Genomic DNA, 26,446 nt, shown 5'->3' on the forward strand with positions numbered 1-26,446 from the left:
GTCACTCATTTATGATTTGCTCCCTCAGATGTCTCGTATCTTTAATTTCCATCGAGTATACGAGGAGACGTCAAGGGGGCTAAGGTCGATTCTTTCTTTTTTTTGACAAACTTGTATTTAATCTGTGGGGCAAAGAAAATACAGTTAGTTATAAATAGTGCTATTTCCTGTGTGCCCAGACTTAAGGGGCACCCTGTATGGCACCTTTTCTATGTATCAGTGTCTGTATGGCACCTTCCATGTCTATTTATTGCTTACGGAGCCTTTCTATCAATGTCTGTATAGCATATTTCATATCTATCTAGTATATGGTGTCCTTTCAATCTGCTATATTTATTGCATATGGAGCCTTTTCGAACTATACGTGGCACCCTTCAGATCTGCCCCTCTGTCGACTCTGCGTCACGCCCGCTGTCTATCGACTACATAGTGCCACTATAGTGGCACAGTGGCTATGGCACTGGACTCTACACTACTGAGCTCAACACCACAAAGCTACCGTGGCCTGACTGTGTGACCTCCAGAGAGTCCCTCCAGGGGTCCGTGCTCAGCTCTCAAGGGTCTGTAAACACCCGCCGTGTATCCCAATCTTGTCAGTTGCCCTTTTTTTTTTTTTCCAAAATTGTAAACCAACTATTTATCAATAAACCCCATGCTGACGTAGTGTAAACTATGAAAGGCACTGCATACAATAAGGAGGAACAGCAGCTTTAAGAAGTAGAGCACTCGTCACTTTGGTGCCATGACCAGAGCTGTGAACCTTTACATCAACGTCAACACAACCCAAGGGCGCTCGAGTTCATCACAAAGGTCCATGTGGCTCTGCCTGGAGCAGCGAGGGCTCCAGAGTGGACGCTCCCTCTAGCCGGCCAGGCTGGTTTCTGAGCAGCTTCCTGAGATGTAAGCAGGTGCGTTCCTCTGAAATGCCAGCAGCCGTGTCCCTCGGTGAGTGACCAGGAGAACAACAGAGAGGATCGGTGGGCCCGTTCGTCTTGCTTTGAGTTAGTTGGACCACACAGTCACGTGGCTGAGCTCTGCACAAAGTTACTATGAATGGAGCCAGCTGTGCCTTCTATCAAACATCAGGGCCAAAGGCATTCATGGTGACATCTATCAGTGTTGTCCAGGTGCCCATGACATGCCCCAAAAACATTCAAGGTGGAGACGGCTGTGAAATGAAGCCCTGACAGCCATAAAGGGGCTGTTTTGCACGGCAGAGCCACCATGGAGAGCCGTTGTGATTATTCCAAATCACAAAATACACTCGGCTGTCAAGATCTGCCGCTGGTGGCCCTCACCTGTCAATGGTGGCCGGTCTTGTTACAGCACAGTCCAGGTGCACACAGCTATGGCTTCTCATTTCTCTTTTTGCCGTGGATGTTGAGGGTCCATTTCAGTTACCCGTCATTGGCTGCTCTTCATATTAGGCTCGTGGATCTCCAACATGTAAGCCAATTGTGTCGCAGAATGTTAATCTTTGGACCAGGGTGGTGCTGTGCACACTTTCTGCAGTTGATTTTCTTGCGGCTTCATGAAGAAAGGTGCTGTATCAGGGTTAGGATTCTCAAAGTTCCACCTTTCACCTGACATTTCCAGATAACAGGCTGTGAAGTTTTGCCTTGAGACAGCCATGTGGACCATGTAAAGCTGCACTGCACTGCCACAGCGGTGTGAAATGGGACCAGGACTGGCACTCGTTTAACTAAGACGAATACAAATTATGAAATGTTCCACCCATCGAGTAGGTTCGGTGCTGTGCGAGGACTTCGGAGGCCAGGCAGGATCACTTTCAGTCAGTTGTGTAATGATGAAGACGACTCCAGATTTGGTGGGCTCCAGTTCCCACGTAGCGTCCACTCGACTCGAGTCCTTCATGACTCTTCTCTTCTGGGTCTGAGCCATAAACGTGTCCACCACACATACTCTCGGTGTCACAGGAGTCGCATCTCCTCCGGCGGCGACTCCACATTGAAAGTGTACCACATGGACCAGGAGACAAGACTGAGCGCGATGATCAGCGCGCCGGTAAAAATCAAAAAATCCCAATAAGACAGCGGGGCGAAAATGCCGATCAGTAAGAGAATAACGCCGATCACGTCGAAAACCACGGCCGTCACGAAAATGGGCACACACCTGCCGATCCGATTCATCGCGGAGCCGCGGCCGCGTGATGTGCACGCTACACAAGGCGACTAAAGTGCGGGGAGCTGCTGCCGGGGTTTACAAGGCGAGTCGGGGCCGCGCGGCGCGTGGACGCACCTGAGAGCGCACCTTCGACCGGCGGCCTGCCTCGTGACGTCCTGTGAAGGTGGGGCAGGTCAGATTTATGCAAATGAGCTGTCAGATTGCGCGGACTTCGAGACCCTCGATCGCTACTTGGGATATCGCCTTTCAAACCGCATTTACCAGATGGCCAGTGCGTACAGGACACTGACCACCTGGATAGTACGATTACAGCCTGAAACTATGCGCACCTCGTCTTTACCCTGGCCAGTCCAACGACCCGAATAGCCTCGTCATGGTTGTAAGGGAATCTGGACATTATGACCCCAAACTGCTCTGCTGTGCCACCCACCCTTGCATTCTCACAGCCGCGTATTCTAATTATAGAGTCAAGGGGGGTCTGTTTTATCACCCAAAGTAAAATGTAAAGTAGTGGGGACAGAGCATGGGTGCACTCAGCCGTCAACAAAATCTGCTTAAACAGGTGTAACCCGGCAGCACTGGGCAGGAACGAATCCTGGACAGCTGTGCCAGTCCGTAGCACACACGTAAATATATCGTTCTCATGCCAATTTAATCCAGTTTGGGTTAGAGGGGGTGAAGCCTGTGCAGGCAGCATTGGTCCCAAGGCAGGAATCAGCCCTGCATGGGGAGCCAGGCCATGACAGACTAATAACATCATATCATTTTCATGCCTACTTAATGCAATATGGGTGGCAGATGACTGAAGCCTATCCAGGCAGCAGTGGGTGCAAGGCAGGAACCAGCCGTGGATGAGGTGCCAGTCCATCAGAGCCTGACTCATACATTACACCCACGCCCACGTAGGGCTGATACGGAGTCACCAGCTGCCCTGATCTGCACGTCTTTGCACCATCATGGCTTCATCAAGGCGCTGGTTTACCTTACCACACATTAGTCTACAGGGGGCCAGCCAGCCTGCCTTCTTGAAGGGGACTATAACCGGCGGAGTGACCTGACAATCTTGGTTTACAATGCCTCAAATTAGCCAACAGCAGGTGAAAGGTTCTTTTTTAAATGGCCCCTGCTGGAGGCCTCCTAATCCAGTTCAGGGTCAAAGGTGGGGATTGCAGGAAGCAAACAGGAGGAGTTGGAAGAAAACCCGAGCAGATGTGGGGAGAACATGAAAACTCCACATGGCCAGCAATGCAGGCTCTGTGAAGCAGGAGCTTTTCCCAGCATGCTCTCTTACTGGTGAACCAGTACTGTCTAAACTAGAAACGGGGCTTAGAGTGGCCATCCAGATAGCCAGTGGACATACCAGGAGTATCTGGCCAGGATTCAAACAGGGCGTCTTTGTACTGAAGTCAGCTGTGTGATTTCTAGAATGGTGCGTGACCTAACAAGGAACCTGCACACTCCTTAAAGGATTTAAACAAAGCCGATTGTGCAAGGGTGGCGCGCCCAGTAGGTGTTCACGTCTTCTAGAGCAAGAGGTTGACCTTTGGGTTCACACCTTCCCATGCCTTGGGCGAAGGAGTTTAAATGTGACCTGTGATGGCCTTGTGCCTGTCGATTGCCCGGATCTCCAGGACTGGACCTCCATCTGTGAATGGGCAGCACCGACTGCTGGAGATGAAGCATTGGAGTGGGAAGGAGATGCCAGTAGCCAAGTCCATGAACTGTCCCGATTAAAAAAATGTCTGCCTGTTTGAAAGGCCCTCTTTGCCCTTCAGTTTAGACTCAATAACCCATAATGACAAAGTGGGGATGCATCGTCAGGAAGGGTTATTAAAACTCCAGAGCTGAATGTTCTTCCTCCCTAAAAGTGTTCAGAGCCCTCGTTCAGCACTTTACAGAAGCCCCTCAACTCCAGCTTCTTGGGGAGTCTCTACAAGCTTTGCACTCCTGGATTTGGCCAGTTTATTTTTTATTTTTCCTGGCAGATCCTCTGGAGCCGCGGCAGACTGCAGATGTTTAAAATGTTATTAAAGTTTGTCGCTGGTTGGTTTTGATGCTTTTATTCTGTGATCACAAGCCGACGAGCCCCATCTTGGTCTTCAGTATGTACTGTGAACACATAAAAGACACTTCATACCTGGCAGGGACCTCATTTATCACGTGTTCATGAGCTGTCGCCATAGAAAAGTGAACGCACTGATCTGCTATGATCTAAATTTATCTTTCCGGTTATGAGAGGTCGTGATGCGACTTTGCGGGCTCAAAGCTGTCACTTGGATACGGGACGTCGTTGGCCATCACACCGGCTGACCTGCAGCCTTTAAAGGTAGGAAGCTCCTCATACAATGTGTGAAACGTGACAATAAATAAGTAATAACACAATGAAATGGGACTATACATAACTGACTGTGCCGCCAAATCGATTTTGTGCTCCCCCTGTGATGGACTGACGGCCGCTCCGTATTTGGTGGAGGGGCTCCAGCATCCCCGCGGCTCTGCTCAGGACATAGCGGCTATCGTTTATTTTTAAAGAACTTATTTCGTTATTTCATCTTTTATTTATTTCAGTGACACCTCAGAAAACTTGGAATCGGCCCTGAACTCAAAACTGTCTCCTTCGCGCGTCAAAGTTGAGAGGGCAGGTCAGCAAGTTCTGCTCTTTGGCTGATCGTTTGAAGCGCGAACGTAAAAACCTTCAGCCGTCAAGTGCTGCATCGACAGCGTACACTTCAGATGATGATGATGATGATGATGATGAACTCCTTTAAAGTTCCCGCTTCGCACGGAGTTTCTTCGCGCGCTCGCGTCCGACGTGAAGATCCCAAGTCAAGTAAAGCGCGCGAGTCTACTCTGCGGACGACTCACCAATCAAAGGCCAGGACTCGCTAGAGCCCGCCTTCTCAAGGTTGACGAGTGAAAGTGACAGTTTTCACAGCCGGACGTCTTTGTGTGTGTGGGCGGAGTCACGGAAGTAAATAAAGGAAGACTTTTTTTAAAAAAAGAAAGCAACGATAACATTTCTGACACTTAGTTATACCCACATTTCATGTTACTGTTTATATTTATTATTTAGATTTATTTTGTTCTTTTCCGGAATCAGGTGTTTCCCAATCCGTCAGCCGCTTCCACCTTCAACTCATCTCACGGAGTTCCTGACCTTTTCGTATTTTTCACTCGCATTAGCGTGAGGTTTACTGCTCAGTGCTTAACCGTGTTCTGTCATTTACTTGTAAATGATATAATTTTTTTTCTGTGGACTTTTCTGTCCTTGTCCTGTTTGAACTCTGAGAAGCCATGGCAAGCAGAGCAGACAACCCTGAACTCCAAAAGTGGAGTCACAGCATTTCCGTGCCACCCACTTGTGTGCTTATCCACATTAATAAAAAGGATAAGTGGCTGTGTGTCTGGCTCGGTCTCAACAGTCATTCCAACAGATGGCACATCGCATACATTAACACTGCTTTTACAAACCCTATGCCAAATGGCATATAACAGAGACGTATGCATTGCATTTGTTATTCTAACAGATGGTGCATCACAAACTTTGCCAAATCGAATCCCATCGCACCAGTCTTATTATCGTCACACTACTCACCCGTGTCTTTTTAGATTTGATTTTAAAATATTACTGATGTATAAAGCTGGGTGGCACAGTGGCGCTGCTGTCTCACTGTACGGAGACCTGGGTTCGCTTACTGGGTCCTTCCTGTGTGGAGTTTGCATGTTCTCTCCGTGTCTGCATGGGTTTCCTCCAGGTGATCTGATTTCATCCCACAGTCCAAAGACATGCAAGTTAGATAGATAGATAGATAGAAAGGCACTATATGATAGATAATGTGAAAGGCGCTATATAATAGATAGATAGATGTGAAAGGCGCTATATAATAGATAGAAAGGCACTATATGATAGATAGATAGAATTAGGTATAGTAGGCAGGATTACATACATAGATAGATAGATGGATGTGAAAGGCGCTATATAATAGATAGATAGTTTATTAACCCCAAGGGGAAATTCACAAGGTTAGTTGCATTGGTAATCCTAAATTGTGTCTAGTGTGTATGTGTGCCCTGTGGTAGGCTGGTTCCCTGCTCAGGGTTTGTTCCTGCCTTGTACCCTGTGCTGGCTGGGATTGGCTCCAGCAGACCCCCCTGTGACCCTGCGTTAGGATATAGCAGGTTGGATAATGACAGACCGACTGAGTGACTGATGTGAAAAGCTTTAAAATGTTTTGCTCCTTCCTATATTCTGGGGTAGCTGGACCCCCCCCCCAATCCCAGCACGGCTGTCTTAACGCACGAGCACGCTGGGCAGTCGCCCGGTGGCCCCATGCTAATCTATGTATGTTGTAACTTGCTGAGTGGTGGTGTAGGTAGGGGGCTCCAGTGCACTGCTTTGCCCAGGGGGGTCTATAATGCTGTTAAGACGGCCCCCCCGAGGCCCAGCTTATAAATGCGTTCTGCTCATTACTTCAAGATCCAAGCAGTGAGGTGGCCTTCTGCTGTTATGCATGAAAAATCTGGCCCACGTTCCCAACAGCGATACGTCAGGCTAGCACCGTGGAGCATTTTAAAAACCAACACTCTACCCAAGGTAGATACGCTCGGAGTGAGGACACTCTACAGTGACGCTGCAGTCCTCTTTACTTTTCTCTCTTTTCTGATCCCATTGTTTTGTGGTGGCACCTGATCAAAGTCGTGTAAAGCAGCCGTCTGTGATGGCTATATGGAGATATATAGAAAGAAAGAAAGCGGAGACCCCAACTTATCACAAGACCCACTGCATCAGATCCCCTAAGACAAAGAAAGACCCTGCAGCGTTTAGTTTTTTTTTTTTTGTCCTCCAGCTTAATTGGAGTTTTTAGTTTCTTTGAAGAGAAGAAGAGAAAAAAAAGCCTTAAAAGCCAATTCTGTTTTTAAGGACTCTACTGCTCTTAATTTTATGTCTCTTATGGAAGTGGGCGTTGTTGTTTCTATACTATTATTACTCATTTACATTTTTTTTTTCTTTCACTATTTCTTTGACACACCGTAAGGCACTTTGAGCTCCAATGTTTGTATGAAAATGTGCCATTGAAATAAATGTCATCGTCATCGTTTTGGCGGTCTGTCCTCACCCAGCTCAACAGCACTCTGCTAATTTCTGCTCTTCTCTCACAACGAGGCGTCATAAATTATGCTAATTTCTCCACAACGGCATTTGCATTTCAAAGTTGATGTCACACAGCTGAAACAACATTACTGTACAGGAGGCTTTAACGTGCAGCGCGGCGGCGGCAGGGAGGAGGAGGAGGGCCCTCCATCTTTACAATCAGACCTTCATCTCTGTAGAGACGGCGTATCAGAACAGCAGCATCACAGACGGTCGGAGTCACTCCGAAGAGGACAAGGTGCCACCGTTGTAAGGGCTCGGGGCCTCAGGGGTCTGCCATTTTCACTCTCTCACACACTTCAGGACGTACTGCTTACCTTTTGGAAAGCAACAGACCAGAAAATGTTGCCATTGAGCCATTTGCTTTTGATACATTAAACAAATACAGTACATTCAATTCAGTGGATTCTCAGTGGCACCCCCATGAATTATCCCATCCATCCCAGTATATCCTAACTACAGGGTCATGGGGGGTCTGCTGGAGCCAATCCCAGCCAACACAGGGTGCAAGGCAGGAAACAAACCCCGGGCAGGGCGTCACCCCACTGCATCCAATTATTATTTTAAGATAAAATATAGAACAATTATTACAAATATCATATGAAAAAAAACTAAAACATCACGCAGTATAAAGGACACACACACATATTGCTGTCTCTCTATGGCTATGTCTAGAGATCTATACCTATATATATGTATCTATAGACAGATATCTCCATATCCCATATATTATCTATCGATATCGAGAGAGAGGAGCGCTGATCGCCTACACAGCTGGGACGCCTAGAGGTGGAAGGATGGGGGAAGGTTGCTTCTTTAGGACAGTCCAATCCCCCCCCCCTTATAAAACCGACCCATCCCAGGGTGCAGCAGTGCCATAGTTTCCCGCAGGGCATCATGGGAATTAGAGTTCTTTGACTCAGGGACTGGGCCTTACCTGGAAGCGCTCCTGGTCCAAGCCTTCGGGACACCGGAAGTATTTCTGGGGATTACTTAAAAGGAGCTGCCTGCCACTACCGCTGGAGCCAGAGATGGGAGGAAGGTGACAAAGCTTGCTGGAGGAGGAGTGCAGGTCGACAGAGAGGAGTAGAGAAAGGCATTACTGTGTGCTTATTGTGTGGGAAATGCTTGGGAAGGGTTTCCCATTGCAAAATTAAAGCCTGTGTCTGTCTGTGTTGGGTTTGGGGAGCTGATTCACCCCCTGGAGGCCACAAGAGCTACAAACACACACACAGAAACTATATTATTATCTGTTGAAGACAAGTAATAAAATACATTTAAAATTATTTGAGATCTCTTGCCCTACTCTACCTTAACGTTCCTCAGGGTCCTTGTGTGTCTCGGCCTCTCGTTTCCTTCCTTGATCGCCTTCCCCTAAAGCCTCCTTCTCAGACTCTCGTCACTTCAAGGCGCCCTTCTTGCTTCCCATCTCGCTTTTTGACTACCGCCAATAGGTAAACGGGCTCCATTTCCTGCTGTGAAAACATCATTTGTATTCTTGCAACTTCTTCCCACGTTTGAAGCCGACTCTCAGCGTTCCTCCTACACCTTTCCACGTGTGTCTCAAGCCCAGCACTTTCTGCCTGGAACCCTCGTCACTGAGCAACCACAGTGAAGCGGACCAATCAAATCTATAAAAACGTTTATGTGTGGAAGTCTGTCTGTCTGTCTGTCTGTCTGGCCTGGAAGTTAGAGGTGGAGTCGGGGTAAGAGCTCCGCCTCCAAGGAAACGGAAAACTCGCTTAGCCGCTAATAACACAAGCGAGGCGAGCACATCACCAAAACAGCATCCCTTTTACTTTTCCTACCGCTAATCCTAGGAGGGAGACGCCCAGAGTCGTTCCTTTCAATTACCTGACAACTGTACATTTCACAAGTCTCTGGGACCCCAGACTTACACAGCACAGGCTTATACAGCTAGTGTGTATTTTTTTGATCTATACACACATATTTATATCTATCTATCTATATATTTGCAGCTGGAGATCCACAAAGAAAGAAAATGAATCCTGTATCATAAAGTAGTTTTTATTCCTGACCTTTCAGCCCCTGCCAAGGGTCTTCATCAGAGGATAATGCTTAGACACTTACAAGAATCAAAGGCAATATACAGCAAAAAATTACATGGGGGTTATTGGGTGTACATAATTTTTTGCTATATATTGTCTAAGCATTATCCTCTGATGAAGACCCCTGGCAGGGGCTGAAAGCTCAGGAATAAAAACTACTTTATGATACAGGATTCATTTTCTTTCTTTGTGGATCTCCAGCTGCAAATATGCAAACCGCATCACAAACCTCCTCTTCCATCTCTCTCTCTCTCTCTATATATATCTAACTTTCTCTCCCTCTCTCTCTCTCTTCACACTAACCCGAGACAGAGGCTGCAGGCTGAGGGGAGGGGGAGCCGGACCGGGCCCTCCTGCCTCTCGCCACGTGTTGGAGCGCACCTCGCCTCTGCTTAGCTAGCAATACCTGTTTGTTCGGCAGACATCGTCATCTAGAGATTGTTCAAGAGTAACGTTTGACGGTTTTCGGAGCGCCGCGTGTTTTAGAGGGTAGCTGCTCACTGGCAGAGGTGCGCCGGCCTCGTGCTTTCCTCCCGTCAGAGCTGAACACGACATCAGAGAGCACCTACGGTACCTTCGGCTTGGCCAGAATGACTTTTTTTTTTTTTTGGATTGATTTTTAAAGTTTGTCCCGTGTCAGGACGCCGTGAGTGCTGAGCTGGTAGATTGTATGTACACACACAGGCTTTTAGATCCCTTCACACATTCACAGCAGGTTCACAAAGTCTTCAGACCCTTCATTTTTGTCACATTTTGCTCTTTTACAGCCTTGTATTAAAAATCACTTCAATTCATTTTTCCCCCTCAAACAATTCAGTACCCCCAGAGCAACAACACAAAAATAGGATTTTAACCATTCATGCAACTTTATTAAAATTAGAAGCTGAAATTTCCCACTGCCACTAGGATTCAGCCCCTTTGCTGTGACTCTCAGGCGCACCCCAATCGTTCATACACCGGTGGTCCCTTCAGTCAGTTAAGGCACACTGCTGTGTCTAGGGGGTCCCACAGGGAGCTCAAAAAAATGAAAACCAAACCCCAAGCCGTGAGGATAAAGGACTTACCTGCAGAGCTTCGAGAGGTTGGATTACATGGAGGCAAACATCTGGGGTAGGCGACAAAACACGTCTAGAGCACTGAAGGTACCCCACGAGCACCGAGACCACCATAATTCTTAAATAGAAAAAGTTTAGAAGAACCAAACTGAGCAGACAGGGAAGAAGGACCTTGATAAGAGAGAAGACCAAGAACCTAACGGTCACTCTGGCTGAGCCCCAGATAACCTGTATGGTGAAGGGAGAAACTTCCAGAAGGACAAGCATCACGGCAACACTCCATTAATGTGAGCGTTATGGCAGAGTGGCCACACGACACATGCTGCGAGAAACACGATTTGACTGTTTGGCCTCCAGCCTAAGTGTCACGTCTCGAGGAAACCAGAATCCATCGGTGAAGCACTGCGGACGCTCGATTTTCAGACCATGCAGAGTTGAGGGGAAGCTTAATGGAGGTACAGTTCATGAAAACCTGCACTAGAGTACGCTGGACCCCCGACTGGGCCGCAGACTCACCTTCTGACAGGAGTGCGACCCAACAGATGGCACATCACAAACCTTCACTTTGTTGTATGCAATTCGGTACGGGATTCATAAAAGCAGAGATATGAACACGAAAGTGGAGGTCCATGTTGATTACTGCGATAAACTGATTTTAGACAGGAAGTACGGCTGCTATACAAACACACACACACACACACAAACACACACACACACACGTACTGAAGATAAGCAAGGTATTCAACGTGGCACAGTAAGGAGACCCGGGGTCACGTCCCAAGTCACAGTCCAAAGACACGCAGGTCACGCTAAACTGACGCCCGTGTGTGTCTGTGGTGTGGACTGGCGCTCCGTCCGCTCCTGCCTTGTGCCCTTTGCTTGGGAATAAATAGGCTTAGAAAATGGAGTGGTTTGAGAGGAAAAACAAAAAAAACCCAAAAAACTGCAGGGGTCCGGTCTGCTCCGCTCCGCTCCAGTACGTCTACAACTTGGCAAAAAGTGCAAGTGGAACAGCCGAACGGCGTCTAACTAGCTGAGCCTGACTAGTAAATCATTACAACGCGGAGCTTCACAGCACAGCGCAGCACAGCACAGGCTCACCTCTGGGAGGCACCGCCATTGGGTGAAGGCCGCGTCCCGACCTCATCACGGCCCCTCACGTGCTCTTTATTACCAAACACGAGTCTGAAAAAGAGAATCCAGCAAGAGAAGAGGCGCTGGAACAGATACATTAGGAAATCAGTTAGGGGGTAAAATGAATAGTATTCTAATCTATGTAGGGCGGCACGGTGGCGCAGTGGGTAGCGAGACTCAGGTTCGCTCCTCGGGTCCTCCCTGCGTGGAGTTTGCTTGTTCTCCCCGTGTCTGCGTGGGTTTAACTCCCACAGTCCACAGACATGCAGGTGAGGTGGATTGGCGATCCTAAATTGTCCCTGGTGTGTTTGAGTGTGTCCTGTGGTGGGTTGGCACCCTGCCTGGGATTGGTTCCTGCCTTGTGCCCTGTGTTGGCTCCAGCAGACCCCCCGTGACCCTGTGTTTGGATTCAGCGGGTTGGAAAATCTACAGTATAATACATGGCATCTTTTTAGTTAGCCAATAAAAGGTGTCATTTTGCTCTCTCTCTCCTCTATATATTATATTATATTATATTATACACACACATACACACACACACACATATATAGCATAGTTTACTGTCAGATAATACAAAGAGTACACAACACGTGTTTGGCCCTTATGTGGGCTCACCAGGCGTACGCACTCACTGCTCCCTTTGCGGGGAGCGAACCTCGGACGTCAGAGACGAAGTCCCTTTCCGCTGCGCCACGCCGTGTGGTTCGTTTATTTGTCGGGGCTCAGACTACGAACGCAATGCTCATAATAACTCCAATCTACAGGCTGTCAAATAACTCAAAGAGGGCCCAGTGGCGGATGTTTGCCGAATGGAGGACCAACCACACGCGTTACCTGGCAGGTAGCCACCCATACAATCAGGTCAGGACTCAAACTACGAATGCAATGAGATATAAATATAAAACACACACACACACACACACACACACACATCTATAATTTGATTCATGAAACTATTTGGCCCAAAATGCTTTATTAAACTTCAGTAAATTATTTGTAAGAATTCTTTAAACTTGCTTTGGTGGAGGAAAAAAAAAAAATAATAAAATTGGTTTTATACAAATATTTACATTTGAGGAAGACAATAAAATGCTTTCCACCTTCATCCTCCTGTAACAAATGAAGGAAAGCTGCACGTCAGCTGCATTGCAGAGCAGCAATATATTTAAAAAAGAAAGGAGGAGGACCAACCAGCAGAATTGAGTCTCGCCAACCCCAGGGCGGGTATACTGGGGCGATACGTTGGGCAGAATCTCAGTCCAAGTTTCAAATTCAGCCACCCTTGGATGTGATTTTCTGTAAGCATCTGGAAAAAGAAAAAGAAATCGCAGAACATCAGTGTTACAAACGTCACAGTAAATTTCCAATGAACTTGCATCTTATTAAAATGTAACCCGGCTCACTTCATCAAACCATCGACGCCCGATGAGCACAAAGCCGGGCCTTCAGACCAACTAAACAAGACACTCAATGGCTGAACTTCAGGCCGCAGTGCAAGAAACAAGTGTGTGTGTCTGTGGTGGCCTGGCGGCGCCCATTAGAGAGACACACACACACACGTATAAGCAAATCCGAGGCTCTGGTGCCCTCACCCGCCTGTCTAATCTGCAAACAAAAACCAGTCGCACTCGTTTGTGGCGCTGCAGCCCAACTGCTCGGTAACAGAAGCCCCCATTTTCAAACGGGCCCTGCCGGCTCTCAGCGGCTCATTTCCACCTTTACAGACCGGAGGAGAGGCGTCATTGAAACGGAGCACTTCAGACAGCAATGCTTTACATTAAAATAAATAAAGAAACTACGTGTATGGATGTTTTTTTGATTTGAATAAAATAAAATTAAAAAACAACCCTAAATGATAAATTACACACGCACACAGAGAGAGGTTTTGAGCAACTAGAACTCCAGGCTGGACGTAAAGCCCGCCGTCTGTTTGGGGGTCTGAAGGGCGTATGAGCCAAGGGTGACGGGTGCCCAACGTGGCCGAGTGTGGAGGTGATTTGTGATCGGACGCGTGTATTTCTTACAGTATGTGGACACCGGATACAAGACACCGTCACTGGCAATGTGAATCGAGCGGCTACCATCGACCAAGCTGCCCTGTTAATGTTTGGGTTTAAAGGCTGCAGCGATGCTCTGGGGTCGTGTTTAGTATCACTTAATGAGAATTCTTTATATTTATGTAGTGCTTTTCTCACTGTTCAAAGTGTGTCAGTGAGTGGGGAGCCACTTCTACTACCACGAATGACCAGGGTGAGGCAACGGCAGCCATTTTAGTGCCAGTCCACTCGCCTCGCTGCTACTTACATTTTATTTGCTCCGTTTTTAAGGATTCAGTCCTCTGAATTGATTCGTTTCTTCATTAAATGGCAGCCAAACAGAAATGAGACGTGAAACGAGCCGACAGGCGACCACCTAAACTGGGACTTCAAACTCCAAGCAGTTTCTTAATGACCAGTTGATTCTTGTTAATTAAACCCGTTATTTAATTCCACGGCTCGTTGCTGCTCTCATTCTGTTACAGCCGACATTTCCAAAACCGTTGATTTTCGTTTTTTTTCTGAGAACGACGTCAAAATGTTTGGGTGACCTGAGAGTTCAGCCTTACTAAGACCTCCACCCTTCTGTTTTTTCAGATATGGTGTGACGGGCACAGATGAGCTGGTCGTGCGGCGGCTCATTTTGGGTCTCATTATCGTTTGGCTGCTAATTAAAGAGAAGGAGACAACGAAGGGGGCCCGAGTCAAGTGAATTAAAACTCAACCAAAAGAAGTTAATCGGCAGCAACAACTGAAGACGACGGTCAGAATGAAAACCTGCAGCCACTGCGGCCCTCCAGGACCGGAGCTGGACACCCCTGGCAGTGGCGGAGCTCGGGTTCGTGCCACTCGGGCGGGCGGGGCTTCAATTTGCTGGCCTCCAAGATATCTGAATATGTTAACCTACTTAAATAGAAACTTAAAATGACGTATGGAGAAAAACGAAGATACATTGTCATAGATGTATTCATATACAGAAAAACAGCAACTTTATGTATAATTATTTATAAGCATCACCTGGACAAGAATATCGTAGAGACGCTGCACTGATAAGCCGTGTTCTTATTATTACTTTAATGTAATTACGCTAAGAAAACCGGACCAGTGTGGTGTACAAGTGACAGGTGGGGATGAGCGAGAAGGCGTTCTGATTGACAACGCAACTAAATTATGAAGGAGTTGTTTATCTGCCTAGGAATTCTTCTCGGTCTCCTGTTTCTGTCGATTGTTGGTATCGCCTCATAAATGTCAACTGCTGTGTCTGATGCCGTCACAAAAGGACAGTCTCACAATTATTTCTGAAGCATTTGTGGATAAAAACCAGAGGATTTGACATTTTTTATTGATATTCTTCTGAACCCTGCTGCTTACACACGAATTGTACGGAGCCTTTTGGCCAATAACGCTGCCCGCCCCCCTAATCGTTAAGGTCTGCACTGCGTTATTGATTGGAATGTGTTTTGTAAAGCGCGTAGTAACAAAATGTTTTGTACTCGACATTCCAACAGATGGCGCACCACAAATTATTATTTTTTTTTTACTTTGAGTATTTTGCAAATATTTTTTCTTTTACCATTTTTCATGAACTTCTTTAAAAGTTATTACATAATATCTCTTAGCAGAATTATTTGAATATTACTGTAAAAGTATGATGTGTGTGTCTTATTATGGGATCAGCGCTCGGTCGCTGCGAATAAAAAAAAAATAAATCTCGAGGGCAGAACGGCGAGTTCACGGCAGCTGCTCCATCACGAGAGTAAACGGGTCAAGTCGGCCGACTCCACTCACTGGAAGGGGCAGGTGGGGCCAATCCGCCATGGTCGTATGGTCGTGTGTGCGTTCATGACGGCGAAATTTGTTACGCAACTGCATCGGTTTCGACGGATTATTGTATTGTCATCGATACCGAAGACGTCTGCAAAAATCTGAAGGAATTCACTTCGCCAAAAGTGGGTTTAAAAATCAGTTGCAAGATCGGACCCGACAGACAGACAGACAGGCAGACAGAGGAGGCGCGTTAAATAAAACCGTTTAACAAAAACAAACTTCTGCGTGTCCAGCCTGTCAGGTACACCCGACCCCCTAAATCCGCCATCGCTCAATCATTAACAGCGTCACATGCTAAAGCACGTCGCCTAAAACCAAGGGACGGGAGCCGAGACCCTCCTAGTGCCGCGAGTCCCCACAGCGGCTGCGTTTCTGTGCGCACAACTGAGCCAACACACGACTCTGGTCATGTGGCCGGGTGAATGGACCCTCGAGCGGTCTGCAGTTAAGAAGTGCGGGGTCCTGCCCTGCGCCCTGTGCTGGCTGGCATTGGCTCCAGCAGACCCCCCGGTGACCCTCGAGCTGGACAATGACTGACTGTACGTCCAGCGGGAGCATCTGCACCAAGGGGAGTCTGTTGTCGCAAATGCTCGGGCGATGCCATTATTCTGGTTAAAACAGTCAGCCTAAATAGTTCAGAAATCGCTCCCTTTATATTGAGGGGCTCAGCGGCACAGGCTCCATGCCCCTTTCAGATTCACGATGACAGTTGGTGACGTTTAATGTCCTGTCAGCACATCTGAATGACGGCAGAGCGTGTGCTCAAAAAGAGGACCCCATAAGTGGACTCGTGTATGTGAAGGGGTTTGTAAGAAACCGACTTCACTCGGCGTATGCCAGTTGTGTGTGTTCGGGTCGTCACGCTCAAGGGCAGCACTGGCACAGTGGCAGGGCTAAAGGCGGCACATCAGAACACACGACTCTTGTCCTTTTCTGGATGAGCAGCCTAACTAAGTTACACTCGGGTTCAGTTAATAACAATTAAACCCCAGCGCGCATGCGCACACACACGCGCACACACACACACGCGCGCACACACACACGCGCGCGCACACACACACACGGAGATGTGGCTGAAGGGAGCCGATGAACAGACACTCTGGGCTGATGTGCGCCTCGCCCTGCCGATTCTTTAAGATGGAAGCCCCACAAATCTAGAAATTCCTTTAAACAACTGAATCGGGTCTTTGTGCCGAGGGTCTCCACATCATGTGATGCAAGCAGAGCAATGGCAGAATGGCACAGAAGATTGGAATCGGCACGACTGGTAACATGGCAGCAGCGTACCCTCCGAACACTACAAGGGAGATGGCAGGGATCTCAGGTCAGTGCAGATAGCGACCCCGCCGAACGCCTGCAGGGCGAGATGGAGTGACGTGTTCGGGGAGATCCATCCACTTGAACGCAGGGAGGCGCACTCGTCGATCTGCACATTGGTCACCATGCAGTTGGCACGGAGCAGCATCCCTGGTCAAACAAAGTGGGCCAAAATGTGAGGCGCTTAACATTAGGCAGGCCTCAGTTTACAAGCAACCACCCAGCTGACTTGGCATCACCTTCAAGTGACCACCAGCTAAAACAATTGTATGCATTGCGTCGAGATGAGCAGGCGTGGGGGTCCGCATGCATCCCTTTTGGCACAACATTTATAGAACAGGCCATTTGTGGTAAAGGAAAGCCATACCTGTGCTTAGAATGTGACCATTAAGACATTTAACAGACAAGCGGAGACCCCTCAGTCCATCAGGCTTATTTGTTCCAATACCAATCTTTTCAGCCTGCCTATCCAGAAGGTGGTCACTGGGGAGCTGGAAACCCCTGGGCACAAGGCAGGAACAAACCCTGAACAGGGTGCCAACTGTTCAATAATTCTTAAATGTAATCCCCACACAATTCCTGCCTTGCCCTCAGTGGTTACTGGGATGGGCTCCAGCTTCACCTCAGCCCCACTCTGGATAAGCAGGCTTAGCAAATGGACGTATGGACTACTTGGAGAATAGAAGAAGAGGACTTCCTCCTGCCAGGAAGAGAAAATGAATGTCATGGTCTCTAAAAAACACAAACAAGACACACACGGATGCCAAATATCCAAATAATGTGTAAAAAGACAAAAGGTCCTCGAACTTGCTGAACACGGAAGGTGGCGCTTCCCAGAAGAGGTATGATGTCGTTCAAACCCCGTGTTGGCACGGGTGTTGTCAGTCACAAATATGCAGGGCAGGGTGTGGCAGGCTTCACTAAACAGAGCTGCGCAGGATCATTTAGTGGCGTCAGCGTGAAGCCATCATCGTTTGGTGCTCAAGACACGCCCGACTTATGCCACTTTGTGTAACACACATCCTGCCTGGCACCCTGTCCGGCCTCCTCAGGACCCTGCTCAGGATAAAGCGGCTTTGGGGAATGGACAGACAGATGGACCGCAGTGTGGGGTCCTACCCAGGGCGAGTCCCCTGAAGAGGCTGGCATGGTCACTGGTATCAGGTAAAGCAGATGGCCACCTGGCCATTTTTCTTAATTTAAAAGTTTCAGATTCAGCCGTTTTGCAAGCCGGCACACGTATGCCATACACCTTGGCCCAGATGGACAGATCTGGACGGGCTACGGTATCACGAAAATAGTGAGAGTGAATCGAAGTGGATGCCAGCGCTTAGTAAATGTCACGATTCTGCAGCAGAGCCTGACCAGGAAGTGTCACCGTCCTCTGTTTATAATTACTAAGTAAATGTCACACCCACAAGCAGAAGCACATGTTGGCACGCACCTTAGAAACCCTTGGGCCTTTTCATCTCATTTTCCGGTGCCCATCACGGTAGCAGCAGGTCAAGCCCGTCAGTCCAGTCTCCTCTGGCCAGATTCCAGCACTTGCTGAGGAGGAATTCCCAGATGATCCGAAGGCAAACCGAGAGATGGAATTCCTCCAGCGTGTCCTGGGTCTGCCAGGAGCAGCTCTAGTGGGGAGCCACCTGAAGGGGCATCCCTAAACCCGATCAACTTTAGTAAAAAACCAAAGAGAATATCAAAGCGTTGCACTGCGGGCAGCCTGGCTGGTGTACTTTTGGTAAATGAGGGCCACTGGCACACACCTCTACTACTTAAAAGGACTGGCATCGTGACCATCTTTGAACGGGTCAGCACTCCTACACAGGACACACTGGCGAGGTCCTGCACTTCCTCTCAAATACGACACCTGCTGAGGACACCGATGGGTGGCAGGAAATCCATTGCTCCCAGCTGGCAAGACGAGTTGCCCACCTCCATTCAAAATTCCGACGCCCTCAATGTGTTCACGCTGATGCCATAGGGGAACAATATCAGGTGCTCGAGGTGGTGGGCACACTGTAGGAGTGACCTATTTCTCCTTTGGTACCGCCACAATGACCCAGTACCCACTTCACAGCAGAAGCTGCCAGCTCTGGGCTCTGTGCCCGCAGGTGAGGCACCGGCTCACTGCTGCTCTAGAATTGGCTTCAGTTGGTTTAAAAATGAAGCAGCCACCAGTTACACAAAAAGGTCCAGTGGTGACATCAGTGCTGGTGTCACCGAGTGTGGTAACCAAGACCCCCCACAGGGCCCCTGGGTGACTTGATCAACAGGGCACCTTAACAGGGAGGGGCTGCCATAGGGGAGATATTTTTTTTTTTTCCATCATCCAGATGAAGACTTGGCCCGTGTTGTCATACGCATCGGGAGTTCTTTAAAAACGCGTCACCATCTATTCGGTCTGCTATGGAGCTAAATAAATGGGAACAAAAACGGTCCCCTACATGGCGTCACTCTCAAGTGCCACTCGGACGCCTTTACTTAAAAAAAAGAGTGAGGGCACACGCGCCAATATGGCGTCTTTATACAGCGGCTTCCACTTCATTCTGAGCTCTTCACCTGTGATGGTTACATTCTGTGCCCTGGTCCTGTCACACTTGTTCCCAGATTGTCGCTCAGTCTGATCTCTACACTATTATGTGAGCCACTTTTGTAAGTCGCTTGGGATAAAAGCGTCTGCTAAGCAAATGCACGTAAACAAAGGAGGAAGCATTGTGGGGACAAAGAAAGAAGAAGAATAATGCTGGCCATTGTCAGAAGTTCGATTTTTCTGTGCGGTCAATCCAATCAAATGCCACACCTTTTACAGATGTAAACAGTCTGGAAGTGGTCTCACCTGGGGGGTCTCACCTTTACATGTGGGACGAACAGAAGTTAACACACGCGCGCCATCGCCCCCTGCACTTCACAGGTGGCCCACTCTTTCATTTTCACACGTCCAGACTGAGGCACTAAGGTCGTACTCACCCGCACCTTCGCTGCTCCGAATCGCCGGCTTGCGGTCCCCCGTCCCCCGCTATACCAGCCGCTCCCCTACCGGCGCACCATTCCCGGCTGTCCTTTTCAAGGTGCTCAGCTCCAGGGTCTTCTCGTTCTCGGTGCTCATGTCCATGCAGCTGTTCTCGTACACGTAACCGTTCGGGACCTCCCAGGTGACACGGCTCGGACTGCCGGCGCTCACCGCGCCTTGGACGGGCTCTTTCCGCCCGATGCTCATCCTCTCGGCGGCTTCCTCCAAAGTTTTCAAGCCTCTCTTCGAGAGTCGCTCAGAGACCTTCCTCGCCCACTGCGCAAATCGACTCTTTTTGGCGGACGGGTCCTTCCCGAGCTCCTCCAGAGACACTTCGATGTTGCCCGTGTACCATAAGATCCACCAGATTAGGCTCAGGAAAATGAGAATTGCGCCAGTGTAGATCAAGAAGTCACCGAAGAACCTGCCGTCGTACTGCACATTGGCGAAAATGCCGATAAGCACTAAAATAAAGCCGACGACGTCGAATCCTATGCCGAGCCAGAAGAGCGCAAAACAACGACTCATACACTTGGTCGCCATCGGACACGCGCCTCCCTACCTGAACTGCACGTCGTACCTGCACGCGACACCCGACTCTTCCGCTGACATCAGCAGCGTTTGAAGCTCCCGCCGTCCAACCCGCGCGGGGGTACGCGTGACGTCACATGTGAATATTTAAATAGACTGGCCGAGTAGTGCGCGCGGGCGCGCTCTCTCATTCACGCAAGAGCGCTTGGGTCCATTTGGCCGCCGTGAAAACTTCTTAATATTCTTCGGAGCGCCCGGAAATGGGGTCTGAAGTATACGGGGTGTGACGTTCTCAATAACTAACCGGATTAACTGCAGAATTATAACTTTCATGGAACACAAGGTGCAGTGGACAACCACACACAAAACCCTACAAGTACCTGGCAACTTCCCAGCTAGGACCCCTGGTGCCCAGGGGTCTCCTCCGCAGCGGCCTGTTTAATAATCCAACATTTAAGACTGAGCGCCATTCTCTGCAAATGGATTTTAGACTTCCTAGCCAACGGACCGGATGGAGTGAGGGAGGGGAGAGTTGAAGTCTATCCCATCAGGCAATAGGACAGGAGACAGGAACAATCCCTGGACAGGATGCCAGACACATCAACAAAGTGGACTTTGTGGACTTTAGGGACCTCCAGAACCTGACTTGGTGTCAGATGTTCTTAATAATAGTGAAGATTCTTTACATTTATATTGTGCCTTTCTAACTGCTCAAAGTGCTTCAGTGAGAGGGGAGCCTCTTCCACCACCACTCATGTGTAGCTCCCACCTGGATGATGCGATGGCAGCCATTTTTGCACCAATTTGCTCCCCACACTTCAGCTATTAGATGGTGAAGTGGTGAGCAAGATAGCCAATTAGAGACCAGAATGAGGCCATGGTGGGCACTTCAGCCAGGACTTGGGGATTCACCCTGCTCTTTAGGAAGGAAGCCGAGGGATCTTTTATGACCACCAAGAGTCAGGACCTCAGTTTTACGTCTCATCTGAAGGACGGCACCATATTTACAGCCCAGCGTCCTCGTCACTGCACTGGGGCATTGGGGTCCACATTCAGACCACAAGGTGAGCGCCCCCTGTTGGCCTCACTAACACCTCTTCTAGCAGCTACCCCAGCTTTTCCAAGATGGTCTCCCATCCAAGTGCTGGCCAGACCTGAACAGGCTTAGCTTCAGCTGGTGTGGCTGCTGATGTTCTTGTCAAACTTGCTGTAAAGATCTAGTGAGTGGTCTGACTGTGCCCGTCTTGGTAACCAGGCCATGGCAAGGTGAACACACACACCTACCCACACCACACTAGGGCCATTTTAGTGCTGCTGATCCACCTAACCTGCCTGTATGTGGAAACCCCTGCAGACACAGGGAGCAGCTGACATGCCAACTACTTTGGTCTCATTATTGAAGGCAGCCGCTTGACCAGTGTGCCACCCAGACTGGCATAAGAACATTAAATACTCGACAAACAGAAGGAGGCCATTTAGTCCATCAGGCTCGCTCGTTTAGTTAATAGCTAAGGCGCCATTGCTTGTGTTTTGGATTCCCGACGGCTGTTGACGTTTAATCTTTGTTTGTAGCGCATTATTATGACATTGGAGGGCTTGGTGACCTTGGAGGTCTCAGTGAGGGGACTCGTGTTTTAAGAAACCTCACGTCCTGCCTTGAGCGCGTTACTGGCCATATCAAGGTTTTGTGTGCGTGTGTGTCTGAGTGAGGGCACCATCAGTCAGCCAGACTGACACAAGATGGCAGTGCCCGTGGAGCTGAGCTTATCAAGCAGGATGGCAGGAAGAGGCGGGCTCAAGCGGCTGGAAACCGGAAGTGACGTCCGAGGACTTTGAGCTGTCAATCTTTTGACCTGTGCATAGAGGAAGAGGAGGGGCATTAAAAGACAGCGCCCACCCTGGACTCGGGGTGGAATCTGAGGAGCCCACGTGCACCTGTGTGACCCGATATTCTGGTTTGGGGTGGTCACCACTGTTATGGTTATGCAGTTTTCATTTTGTTTTAAATTTTCTGGTACATTTTAAAGAGTTTGAGAGAATGAGAATTTCCAATTGTGGCGTCATTTTAACAAAGTGAGAAATTTTTCACATTTCAATTTTTAATTTACGTGCCCCTCATTTTCTGGACTTTTGCGGTGGTGTCACTAGGGGGCTGTAGTGGCAAAGTGGTGACACCATCAGAGGGAGTGACCCCCAAATGACCCTGTGTAACATTTGTGTAAAGTGTTTGGGGCTGAACCCCAACCCCCGTCTGATGGGGTGTCCACTAATACTGCGGACCACCGCGCTGCACTAATCGGCCAGGCGCCCGCGCTCTGCATTGTCAATTCTCTGTTCATCAAGTCACCCAGGGGTCTCAATCCGGCCTTGGTTACCACACTCGGTGACAACACATCTGGTGGCAGCTTCATTTTTAAAGTGATTATAGAGCAGCAGTGGGCCGGAGACTCACCCACGGGCACCAAGCCCAGAACTGGCAGCTTGTGTGGGTACCAAAAGAGAAAATGTCACTCCTACAGCCCCCTGCACGGAGCGTGCCCACCGCCTCAAGAAGCTGATATTGTAGCAGTTATTAAATCGGAAGGGTAGAGACAAATTGAGGCCATCGCAGTGCTTAAATATACGGATACATCAAATGTCACCGACGCCATTAGAGCCTCATCAGGAAGCATTAAAAAGATCAAAATGTAATTTGATCAGCTCACTGACTTGAAGGCTGTGGGCAGTTCACATGTAAACAGCACACACGCCACGCTGATGACCGTCATCTGTCATCCCCTCCGAGCGCACGCTCCGTTTATTAGGACAATTAAATGAACATCTGCACGTGTTTACTGCTCTGCTCCGTTTGCTTCTCATCGTATTTTTCTTTTTCATTTTCCCTTCTGTCTTGTCTGCTTTGTGGGTTTTTTGTTTTTGGTTGTGCCATTCCTGGAGTCGGACGAGTCGGGGTCGGTCCAGCCGGCCAGATTTCCATACAGAATTTTTTTTGTATTTCTTGGCTTTATTTATAGTTGTGGATCATTTTTTGTATTTTTTCCGTGTCAATTGGTTTTGTATCATTTGACATTTTCTGCTTGTATATCATTTTTGAAGTTCTTGGCCATTCATCTTTTTGAATTCCTTTCAGTTTCATATCCACCTTCAAAAAAGGAAAAGTGTGTGTCTGTCCAGTTACTATATCTCTGTCATTCCAACAGATGGCGCATCACAAACATTTACGGTAATTAAAATGCATTGCACTTGTCATTCTAACAGATGGCACATCCTGAACATTAACACAGCTGTGATGATCCCCATATCCAATGGCATATAACAGAGACATGTATATTTCATTTGTCATTTCCACCAGATGGCACCTCAGAAACACTGGCACAAATTCTTTTTATTACTGCGAATGTTGTGCCATCAGCTCATTTTGTCTTTTGGTGGGTAATCAGAAACACAGATAGAGTTCAGTATCTCCAGGTGGGGCAAACCACTTGCAGTCTAACAGCACTTTGGCCGCCTGCTTGTCTTTCGCTGAAGTGCCTCCATATATTCCTGACTGGCACACATTACCTTGAGAACAGTTGCTGTGAGCTGTCATTTTGTCTTACTGGCTCTCATTTTTGTCTGCTAGTTTGGCTTCTGTCTGTTTGGATTTGTCACTTGCTCCGAGCCAGCAGGTGGCAGTGACGTGCAAACTGTAACACACGGGGGAACAGAAAAAAAAAAAAAACACAAACTCTGGAACTCCTGAGGTCAAAATGTTAGGTTCCAAAATTGTTGATCTTGTCCAAAATATGGTGCGGGTCAGTCAGTGGGTGTAGGGTTGTGCAGGAGACAGACAGATAGACAAACAGGCAGACACACAGACAGGATAGGTGGGCAGGCAGAGGAGAGGGACAGACAGACACACATACAGATGGACAGACAGGCACATGAACAGACAGACGGATGGACAGACAGACAGGTGGACAAACAGACAGACAGATTGACAGACAGGCACATAGACAAACTGACATACAGGCAGGCAGACAGACAGACAGGATAGGCGGGCAGGCAGAGGGACAGACAGGCAGACAGACATTCAGGCAGATGGACAGACATACAGATGGACAGACAGACAGACAGACTGACAGACGGATTCGGCTGCTGCCTTCCTAAGCTGACTGGCCTGCACATCCCAGAGCAGTCGGTTACGTCTGAGCCCAGGCGGGTGAGGAGATCTCCTTGTGACCACCCGGTGGTGTCAGTGGTGGGATTTAAAGCCAAAGCCTCAGGGTTTGAAGTCCAAAGGCCTGAAGCCCACCGCCTGCCCGAGTTACTTTTTAAGCTGATGAAACTGAATTTGGTTTTCGTTCTGCGGTTCGCGATCCCCAGACTTCAGAACAGACGAAGCGCTCGGCCATCCCGGACTCTCCACAGTTTTAAAAGTAAACTCCATTTTTTTTTTAATTTCTTGACGGCTTTCAGTGAGCGGCTGTTATTAACCCCGAAGCCCCCACCTGACACGATTAGATTGGATTTGTTTCAAACAATTATGGGCGCCTTTGTTGGAGAGGAATTCTCTAAGACAGGCTTGTGAAATTATCTCGGTGGCCGCCGTTCTGATAAAAGCCCCTCGAGTAAATTGCGCTGAAAGCAAATCCGGTGGCATTTCTTTAAAGTGATGCAATTTACTTTGAGCCCCCGATTAAGTCTGAATAGGGCACCATTGATTTGTAAGGAGATTAAAAAAATAATAATAAAGAAAAAAACGGCCTTTGGAGCGCAACTTAAGATGTGATTACCGCAGGAGAGAATCGGCGGCAGCGGCAGTGACTGACTGCGTGTGCTGGAAAAGGGCAAGGCTGGCACGGGCCCGAGAGCAGGGCACCCACTGGCACTGCGTGTGCCATCTTGAATCATCTCTGTAGAGGCTCCAGCAGCTGTGTGTCACACCGTCACCTTGTGTCGGATTTCAGTACTTGGCCCACCGTCACCTCCATAGTGGGCTCACCAGTGCACTCCGGCCGTCATCTTCAGGCCTCTGATGCCACCCAGATGCCACAGTCACCCAGTTTCAGAATCGCTGCAAAATGACTGCTTGGTTTTCAGAATCGGAAATGGTTTTATTTTACGACGTCAGCCCCTTTTCACCTGGCGGTCCCCCGTTGGACTGCAGTGCCTCAAATCCATGGCAAACAAATTCGGGAGCTTCATGAGGAATGTAAAGCTTTACTTCAGGGGGCAGACGTACATAACAAACAAGAAAGTTTGTATCTAACATTTGAAAGATTACGATGTGGGCTCCTGTCTTCATAATCCATGTCTAAATTTTCTTGACTGTACCGAAATGTGTCACTTGTCACCTCTGATTGTGGTCCTTAGGGCTAGTAAAGGAGTCAACCACATCACGTCCATAATCAGTGTGAGGGGCTCCTAGTGGGCTAGGACCACCGCTGAAGAATATCTAGAGTTTGACTGTATTTGTGACCTTAAAATACCCTAAACAGACACTCCACGTGCCGATTTTACTGACCTCCATTTTATGACACATCCCATTAGGGGGCGGACCCCCTGACGTGGCACAACTTCAAGTTCTTCTGATCATTTTTGCTGAAGACACCTGTTAGTGTCTAATGGGCTCAAAATAAGGGGGCACCCCAAAAAGCTCAATGTCATCCATAACTAAACATCAAGACGTGTCCAACGGTATAACTTATGTGGAGGTTTGTGGTACTGCTGAGTTAGGGGGCGCTGAACAAATAAAACTCAAAGAATTTTTACAAACACAAAGAATTAAAAATAAAAAAACATAAAATGTAAAGGACTGCCACCGAAATAAACGGAAACCCACATCCCTCACTCACGGTCACCCTGCAGACCCTCGACATTCAGTCGGATATCCAGGGTGTGGGCGGAGCTTCAGCAGTGACCTCATTAGGAGGAGCCACCCCTCAAGCTCCACCCACAGAATACCAGGCCCAGAACAGAAGGCTTTAACAGAACACGTGAAAGAAGTGAAGAAGAAAAATAAAAATCAATAAACAATATTAACAAAAAGCATACATTTACATAAATGTAAAATAAGATTGAATGAAAACATAAAATGAAAAATGTTTGAAAAAAAATAAGCAAAAAATAAACAAAAACTGACATCATGTCACCTGGTACGGCACCTGTTCGGCTCAGCCTCATAA

At 48.3% G+C, this 26,446-nt stretch overlaps 1 protein-coding gene and 1 long non-coding RNA gene across 2 annotated transcripts in view; one reads left to right on the top strand and one right to left on the bottom strand.

Moving 5' to 3' along the window:
• LOC120517130 overlaps positions 1 to 14,267 on the top strand; it is a 44,483-nt gene extending 30,216 nt beyond the window's left edge. Inside the window, exon 4 of the long non-coding RNA XR_005630995.1 lies at positions 14,189 to 14,267. This is a non-coding gene — a long non-coding RNA (uncharacterized LOC120517130). The remainder of the gene's footprint in view (positions 1 to 14,188) is intronic.
• Positions 12,492 to 20,359, bottom strand: LOC120517129 (transmembrane protein 238-like). Its single transcript, XM_039739271.1, has 2 exons — positions 19,706 to 20,359; positions 12,492 to 12,861 (listed from the first exon to the last, which is right to left on the bottom strand). The coding sequence occupies exon 1, from the start codon at positions 20,289 to 20,291 to the stop codon at positions 19,755 to 19,757; it is 537 nt and encodes a 178-aa protein (XP_039595205.1). The 5' UTR covers positions 20,292 to 20,359; the 3' UTR covers positions 12,492 to 12,861; positions 19,706 to 19,754.
• Positions 20,360 to 26,446: the final 6,087 nt, after the last annotated feature.

This window comes from Polypterus senegalus, chromosome 17 (genome assembly GCF_016835505.1).
Source record: "Polypterus senegalus isolate Bchr_013 chromosome 17, ASM1683550v1, whole genome shotgun sequence".
NCBI classification, from domain to species: domain Eukaryota; kingdom Metazoa; phylum Chordata; class Cladistia; order Polypteriformes; family Polypteridae; genus Polypterus; species Polypterus senegalus.

What these genes read in the sequence shown, in the direction of transcription:
- LOC120517129 (XM_039739271.1), bottom strand. Translation starts at nt 20,291, where the DNA reads ATGGCGACCAAGTGTATGAGTCGTTGTTTTGCGCTCTTCTGGCTCGGC.